At 39.4% G+C, this 8645-nt stretch overlaps 1 protein-coding gene across 7 annotated transcripts; it reads right to left on the bottom strand.

The window, feature by feature from the left end:
* Positions 1–1784: 1784 nt before the first annotated feature.
* Positions 1785–8184, bottom strand: LOC144700142 (uncharacterized). 7 transcript variants are annotated; one of them, XR_013580675.1, is made up of 9 exons: positions 8026–8183; positions 7386–7655; positions 6577–6684; positions 5289–5505; positions 5000–5211; positions 4840–4901; positions 3878–4280; positions 2896–3790; positions 1785–2790 (listed from the first exon to the last, which is right to left on the bottom strand). XR_013580675.1 is itself a non-coding variant. In XM_078571552.1 (8 exons), exons 2-8 carry the CDS (start codon positions 7566–7568, stop codon positions 2957–2959), a joined length of 2019 nt encoding a protein of 672 aa, XP_078427678.1. In that variant the 5' UTR covers positions 7569–7646; positions 8026–8184; the 3' UTR covers positions 2817–2956. The 7 variants fall into 7 exon arrangements, 5 of the variants coding, with proteins under 5 accessions (XP_078427678.1, XP_078427677.1, XP_078427679.1 ...); XR_013580674.1 differs by having other exon boundaries at positions 1785–2785; XM_078571552.1 differs by lacking the exon at positions 1785–2790 and having other exon boundaries at positions 2817–3790; positions 7386–7646; positions 8026–8184.
* Positions 8185–8645: the final 461 nt, after the last annotated feature.

Genomic DNA, 8645 nt, shown 5'->3' with positions numbered 1-8645 from the left:
GCGAACTACTTATACAAGTCCTACCAGCGCGAACTACTAATACAATTTCGAGTTCTGAATCCTTCGTACGAAACAGCAAGTACCGGCCCCGGACGTTCTCCAATCAGAAATCGCCACATCATCCATGTAAAAGTTTTATTTCTTTATAAAGACAATAAACATTTCAACAATGATTTTCTGGAGGGGAAATATGGAGTACAGGAACTTCTTCATTACTAAATATTTTACAGATGTATGAAAGCCTTGTTTTCTTGATTTTATCTCTCTCTAGTCTGATGTGATGTAACATTTTGATCAATTCAATTCACCGATCAGCCTGTCAGATTAGTTGACAGATAAATATAAATGTGATCTTCAGTCCTCTAATTATGACCCTTCTTCAATCCAGAAGACCAATTTATGTATCTCGGTTGTCTTCATTTTGTACACTTGTGGAGGAACATGAAAGTAGGGTAAGTGCACTTCGCTCCAGAAATGATTTTATTGTTTTCAAGTGATTTCATTTGCTTGTTTCAATTTGAATCATATGGATAGTTTTAATTACTTCATCTGGTTAACATTTTAATTGAACCATACATTAATAAGACTACAATTGTAAAATATGACATATTTTATCTAAGATCTTGGACTTATTTCATGTCTTTATCCCTTATCTATTATTATCACTCACCAGTAATCTGTGAGTCCTCAAAAAATTTGACAACCCAAAGATGATTTGTGTCTTCAACTCAAATGATTCAAAGCGAACCTCAAATGTCTGGTCTCTAGAAGCGTCCACCAAGTTCCTTAGATGTCAAATCTCATCGTCTTCGAATAGATAATCATGTGTCATAACGCCACGATGATCTTCCTGCACTCTGGTCACACCAGAAGGGAAGACGGTGAAATAGAGGGTGCCCAAAGAAAGACTAGCATTGTCACATTTTATTTGGGGGTTCCTTCCTTATATATTTAATAAGATTTTTTTATAAAAACTTTTAACTTTAATCATATCCTCCAGTATCCAATAAATCTTATGCATGTGACTCTCTAGACTTATGTTAAATACTAGTTAATGGCTCTCTATGTTGAATAACTCTTTATCATTTAACTTAATTAACTAATTATACCAAACATAGAGATTAGTTAATCAAGGTTTAATTTAACTCAACCAGTAGGTTGAGTTGCCAATGCATGAAGTAATAAGCTAAATTGCATGCTCTAGAAGGTAAAATGGTTCATCAAACCATTTCTTACAGCCTTTTTGTCATTAATTATTGTGCACATATAATCTCCCATCCACATAACAATCTCGGAATGACTTAGGTATAGTAAAGTAACAAACAATAATCAATCATCTTAGTTATTACTCATAAACATGGAAATAATCAAAACAGTCCTTTTGTAGTATTTACACCAGAGTGGCCAAGCATATCCAATGGTCATGATAAAACTACTTTTTTTAAATAGTAGAGATTTAGTATCACATAAAAACAGTAGGATATCTCTAGAGAGAGTATTTCTGTTCACTAGGTATTTATGTACAAATGTTTTACTCAAATAATTTTGAGGGCTCGACTTGCAATATATGATCGGGGATACACAGAAACTATGGAGGATTACAATGTTAGTGGTCAATATTTCAACAAGATCCTGAGAAATTGGTTTCATGAATCATCATTTATGTCCACATATTTTGTCAACCTTTTTGGAATGATAAAATGAAAAATTATCCCAGATTATAATCAAGATCTTGCATGGTAGATATTAAATATCATTTCTATCCCCTGTTAACATGAAATAAATGATCTCAATGGAAAATATAATTCTAAAGAAGAAGAAAAAGTTCACAGAATGAGAGTTGAAAAATGTAGAAAAAGAACAAAAAATGAAGAGCTGAAAAAAGAAGAAAAGATGGCAGAAAAAATGGATCAGATTGAAAAGTTTGATGTGACCAGAGATCCATGATTGACTTACACTGGAGATAGGACCAGCCCACTTGATCAGATCAATCTATTAGTCCTCCCGTTGCTCAGCATTAACAATTATGGGCAATCTAATCTGATCATGGTCTGACCTCAGTTCCCTACTTCGGGTTATAATTTCAATGTTGACTTGTCAATAAACATGGTTGTTCTATTCTGTTCGTTTGAAACGAACAAGAAATTCGCACAAAAGAGCCGCACAGGGCCTTGTTCTTTGTTCTGTCCTTTTTTTTGTGCAAAAATTAGAACAACTTTTTGCAAAATTAGAACAATTCGAACAAAATTCGCACATTCGAACAAAATTTGCACATTTGAACAAAATTGGCACAAAGCAAACAATCGAACTGCAAACGGGTGTGTGTGATGATCTGTGCGAATTTGTTAATGTTCTGTTCGGAAAAGCAAATAGAACGAACAAAACGCACAGATTCGCACAAAACGAACCGAACAACCATGTCTACTTATCATAGACGGGCAGGGAATGCTGTGATGTGATACAAGGATGAGGCAAAATCTGGACTACTTTGGACTCCCCAAAACCAATTCTCAATTAAGCCACCGCAGATAAAGTGAAGGGTTTTTGGCAGTTGGATGGAGTCAACCCAACCAATCAATGGGTTGAATTAGTTACCTGCACAAGAGGACAGGTTGGGGGTCTGGTCAATCTACCGCCCAACCTTGACCACGGATGACCAGACCATGAGACTCATGGTTGACTAACCCAACCTGCCGCCGAACTTTGACCAGATTGACCTGGGATCAGATGAGGTCTGCTCAGCCAACTTACGAGTAAGGTTGACTGACCATCAAGACCCAGCCACCTACACTAATCAGGGATGTAATTTAGGATGATGATGATAATGATGTTTATGAGATATAAGCAAAACCTCTCATGGTAAAATCACAGTACACAACAATGATGAGTCGTTACCTAGCTTTTGTTAAAATTTCTCTTCCCGCTGATACGGAAATATAGATAGCGAATGAACTCGTCAAGGCTGGCTGCCCTGATTGTCGGAGATAGTCTCCTCAGATGAGTCCTCACTGTCCAGGATGACCTCGTCCTCCGGCCCCGCCACGTCCAACAAGCTCTGGTTCAGATCAATGAACATGTGGGCTCTATGGGGCGGTTCTGCTGGAGCAGCATAAGCCGATGCCGGGTCCGCTGGTACAGGAGACGGGTTTGACTGCGGCGCCCCCCGGAGCCAATGAGGAAAATTTCGGCCCTTGGGCGGGGCCGGAGAGACGGCACGTTTTCTTGACGCGTTGGCCAAGCTGCCATCTGTCACCAGCGGATAGGCCGTGATCACGTCCGAGTTTTGACTTGGAATAGTACCGTTTCTTCGGAGAGAGAAATTAGCGTAGCCATCAGGCTCTGGGAAGATCAACTGGGGACCGAGAAATCTCGCCTGCTCGACGATCCATCTCTCGGCGAGGTCTTCTGGGGCTTTCCAGTGCGAGAATTTCAGCTTTGGGTCTCTCAGAATGGCAGCCCAGTTGCCGAGCCCATAACGCCTCACTCCAATCCAGAGGCAGTCTAGTTCCTCCTCGGACCAGGAGACCCGGTGAGTAAAAGGGCTAACTTTTGTGCTGCCGTGAAATGCCTCGGTGAACATGTGTTTGTGCCAGAGGAATGAAGGGTTGCAGCGATCGTAGGCCAGAAAGGGAAGCAGCAAATCGTGGGCTTGATCGGGGTTTTGTACGGAGGGGAAAACTCTACTTGAGCGAGCTATGAGTGAACCCAGAAGAGATCTTCTTGACTGGTCAGTATTTTGGTGAGTTCTCCATGATTGGGGGCCTCTCTGATTCTCATTATCTGCAGGGGTCTGGAAACAAAGGGATATTTAAGGAAAAAAAAAGGAGTTGGGTGTTTAAAAAAACAAAGAGAGGATTCTTCGAGAAGGATTATTTACCAGAGAATTTTGATCAGGCAGAGTGAATCTAGCCTGAGAGGGACGATCTGGATCACTTTTGGCCTGTCTGGTCGCCTTTTCTCTGATGTTATTTCCAGTTTTGATGGGTATATCTGATCGGGGAAACAAGTTCAAGGGAGGCTCTCGGATCTTTGAAGCTTCGTCTGAGGTTATGCCACGTGTCTCCAATCCAATGGAAGGATTGATCTCTGCCAGCTTTATCTCATTAACCTCCCGCATCTGTACCTCAGAGGAGGCATCCTTCACCGAATCACATGAATTGTTGTTGATTTTCTGCTTGATTTGCAAGCTATTCGAGGGAAAGTCTGTCGGCAATGAACTGTTCAACGCCAACAGCGCTGAATTTGATGTTTCCTGGCGTTGGAGAAATGATTCTTCTCTTCTGCCATTCACCCAGTTCAATAAATTAATATCTTTAGGATTTTCAGTAGGAAAACATTCTATTATGGCCTTATCCAATGGGAATGGGGTTGGGAATGTTTCGATGACGTTGACGAGTCATGTTGATGGTTGAAAATTGGCTGATGCTGTCACCAACTTCAAGGACATCAACATCGTCACCACCGCTAATTGTCTGTATTTCTAGAAAATTTCCGTCAATATCATCATCATCATCAACTAGCCTGGTTGACATTGATGACAATGTAGATGTTGACGGGCTAGACAATTTTTATAACTAGGATTTTACAAAGTTGAGGGATTGCATCAACCATTGTGGTACCCCAGTAACGTCAACATCAATCATGCCAAAGTTCAACAACATCATTGTCAACTAGGGTCAATGATGTTGATGACAACGGTGACATTAACGATCGCTGAACCCTATGGCCAATGCCATACAAACAAGAAAACTCATAAGAAGAGTAGTAATAAACATGCGGAGGTCTAAGGTGGAGGGAAAGGAAAAGTGAAATCTAGCAGAGAACCAATTTAATCTATACCTCTTGTCTTCTGCAGTGCATATACTTGAATTTACGTCAGACATTTCGTGACATCTCTCTGTCTAAGAAATAACGCACCATGAGATTCATTGCATCTTCTTTCAAAAAAAAAATGAGATTCATTGCGTCAGTTCAAATAGAAATTGCGTCATCAGGATACCTCATTGATTTGAGCCATTTGATGAGCACCACCTCTTGCATCATTGACCCTGTCTTTATGTTCAGAAGCTTTTGATCCCTCCTCTATCCTAATTTCCGTTTTTTTCTCAAGGACATCAGTTTTTCTTTTGGTTCTTCTGATGAATGTACGCAGTGGCCCCTTGGGTTGGCCCCTGGTATCCTCCTTTCTTGTAACAGATACTCCCAATGGACCTATAGCACATGGGTCAAATTACCAATAACATACTGGTGAAAGATAAACCTACAGGAAATACAGGAGGTTGACTCACCATTAGCACTTCCACTTGTTGAAACAGGTTCACCAAAGACTGATGTTTCCTTCTCAACTCTTGCCTTATTGTAAGAGTTAGATTTTGAATGATACACCAACAAGTCATCCAAACACTTGTCATGGTTCGGGGAAATCTTGAGGTTGCCCGGCACGCACTCCTTTTTATTGCTGGGGTCACCACTTGAGGTGCACGGTTCTGCGGCTTTCTTTGATGACTAGAATAATTGTAAAGGAAAAGTTCAGGTATTGGATGCAACATAAGTATAAGGATAGACATGATAAAGATAACAGAGTTGAAGAGAGAGAGAGAGAGAGAGAGAGAGAGAGAATAATACAAGTAGATGGAACTCAGGATAGAACGCTATCAGAGAGAGAGAGAGAGAGGATGTTCTCCTTGGAGTTCTCATTTTTCAGGGGATCTCGGACGGGCCTGAGAAGAAAAGACTAGCAACAATATGGCGGATTTTATTTACTTATAGACTCCGTTGGAAAATGTGTATCATTCTTTTTCTGCCCTCTTAAGAGTAGTATCATGTTTAAATCGCTTAGGGTTATATTGTCGTAAAAGAGGTCATACTATCTCCCATTATCAAAAGATAAAATAAAAAATAGCAATACCAACTTGCAACACTCACATATCTTCTAAAGAGACTCCCTAGTGCCTCTCATGATAATTGTTCTAACATCCAAAAAACCCTTCGGAACTAGGACCAAGCATAAGATTTTCTACAAAATCATAGATATGACATTTGAATGAATGCTGAAATTGCGGAAGGAACTGCATTTGAAGTCGTTAGAGCAATGAAATGCCTAAGCATTCCAAAAATTTCACGACAAGCAAAAAATTAGTTTTACACGAAATGAATATCATGAGTCACACCAAGTGCTACATGTATAAATTGCCTGTTGTAAGCCGTAAAATGCTGGAGATAGAAGGAGATACGCATGAAACAATAGTTTAAATGCCTAAATATTTCAATTAAGGGAGCTGAAAGTTGACTTCAGAAATTATATGGCAAGAATCACATTATACCTTAATGCGGAATTCCCGTCATTGGAAAATTAAAATTAAGAAAATGATTAGAACTTTAATTTTAAGCAAAGATCAGAGATTGCCAAACATGCCATTACATAAATGAACAAGAAGATATGATTAATGCGATACTAAAAAATGGAAATGTCAAAGTCCTCACTTTGGAACTAGACCAAATTTTGTAGCTATTCCAAAAAAATCAGGTGCAAGGTAAGATTTTTCACCAATACCAGCTGCTGATGTGAACACAAACCTCCCCAAGAAATACCTGAGAAGACACAGGAGGAGGGCATGGCCTAAGGCACGTGCAACAGCATACTGACTTTGGGGGGAGAAACCTATTGGAAGCGACGGACACTGGCTGCAGAGTGGAAATCGTCAATGCCTATTTTTTCCTCTCTTGTTTTGCTCTTGACCGAACTATTTCTACTACATTTTAATTTTCCATCCTAGCGAAAAATTCATGTTGGATTCTACTTTTGGAAATTCTTTCTCAAGTGATCTCAAAGTTCCACAGGGATCTGGGAGTATCAGAATTAGATGCATAACGAGACCCTTGGAAGGCAAAATAATATCAAGTTTAAATAAACATGGACACTGGATTTGCCTGAATTGATAAACTTCTACTTCTTTAGCCTAGACTTGGGACCATCATGTAGTAATCGCAACACCTAAGGGCTTCATTAGGCTTGGATAGTTGAAAGAACTGAATTAAGTTCCTATGATAAACAGAATGAATTAAAAAGGAAAGGAATATCAAGCCACACCTGATTGACAGGATCTTATTTTAAGCAAGACTGCATACATAAATATAGGGGAGCTGTTCCCTAGATGCGTTGGGAACTTGATTTTGATCCTTTTTGTAACTTAAAAACTTGAAAAGTGTTAGTTACAAAAAGAAACGAATCTTGCACGTTTTTTAAAGCCTCGACAGTTAAAAAAGACCCTTTGAAACTATTAGACGTGGCCTTTATGAACATAAAATCGTGCGTTACCAATAAATTAACGTCAAAAGGAAGACATGAGTTACAAAGGATTATGATAAAGACTTGAATTTCTAACCTCATTATCTCGGCCACATGATTCGTGGCATGAAGGAGACTCAAACTTAAGTTTCCGACTCGAACCCGAAGATTCTATCTTCTTTGAAGATTCCGACGAGAAATCCTCTTCTTGAAGAAAAGAATCAGGATGAATAGATGATCGCTTCCGCTTGTAAGTAAGAACGACTTTGCGATGATTCATTCTCGATTCCAGACTCAAGATGTATGGGCGGCACGACTTAATATTACAGAAAGTCGCCTTCCATATAGAAATCCCAATCTGTAAATCCTAAAAAACGTTTACACTTATGAAACTTAACAAAACGCATTGTATCCAAAATTTATTTTAATATCAAATCATAAAAGCAACAATTCTGGACAGTCAAAGCCTCAAAGATTTCAGGCGGCGAAAAATCGCAAGCAGATGATCACTAATCAGGCAGAAGCTAGTGACATCAGAACTGATACAACTCGAACAGATTCTTGAAGAAATCAGGCTAATAACAGCATTTTACTCGACAAAACTTAGAGAATGTGATCATCTTCAGCCGCCTTTCAATCAGGTTTCCGAAGACAATCAGTATGGTGCAAAAAACGCCGCGATCAGGAAATCGAATTTTACAATGTAACCAGAAGATTACGAACAGAAACCAGCGCACCTGATGCGGAGGCGTTTCCGATCAACAGATTGAGAGCTCGTCTGGTAATTTCAGTCGAAGCGAGCGAGAATGGAAGAGAAACTTCCAGTCTTCTCCTTTTTTCTTCCGTCTCTCTCTCTCTCTCTCTCTTCTCTCTTCTCACACTTCTTTTGGAAGCAATGCAACTGTGGCCAGTGGGGAAAAGGAGAGAGAAATGTGAAAAGTCAAAACTAATCTTCTAAAACCCGATATTTTCGTCAGGGGCAAACGGAACAGGACGACATTAATACGGCATCCGTCATCCTTCAGATGTGCATCATCCGTCCGTCCGTCCGTCCGTCCGGTCAACCCTTGCGTCAAATTCCTTAGACGGGAACAGAACTGAATGAAGGAATAAGTAGTCATCCGTCAACGTCATCAACTAATGATGATGTTGACAATGATGACGGCCAATGCCTTGTATGTAGGGTTTGTATCCTCATTAAATAAAAATAAAAGAAAAAGAAGAGAAGTTAAAGAAAATAAGAAATAAAGAAAACGACGGCAATGATGAAGGAAAGAATAATAATATGAAGAGAAGAAAATTAGATGGAAAGATCAACATGAGAAGAAGAATAGAAGAAAATTAAAATGAAGAAAAT

This window comes from Wolffia australiana, chromosome 2 (genome assembly GCF_029677425.1).
Source record: "Wolffia australiana isolate 7733 chromosome 2, ASM2967742v1".
NCBI classification, from domain to species: Eukaryota; Viridiplantae; Streptophyta; class Magnoliopsida; order Alismatales; family Araceae; genus Wolffia; species Wolffia australiana.
The sequence above is the reverse complement of the archived record's forward strand: the minus strand, read 5'-3'. Positions and strand labels throughout refer to the sequence as shown.

Bases quoted from the DNA above. Each gene is read 5' to 3' on its own strand.
- LOC144700142 (XM_078571552.1), bottom strand. From the start codon at position 7,568: ATGAATCATCGCAAAGTCGTTCTTACTTACAAGCGGAAGCGATCATCT. The intron at 6,685-7,385 runs GTTAGAAATTCA...TCCACTCTGCAG, and splicing joins CATGTGGCCGAGATAATGAG to CCAGTGTCCGTCGCTTCCAA. The intron at 5,212-5,288 runs GTGAGTCAACCT...CATGTGCTATAG, and splicing joins AACAAGTGGAAGTGCTAATG to GTCCATTGGGAGTATCTGTT.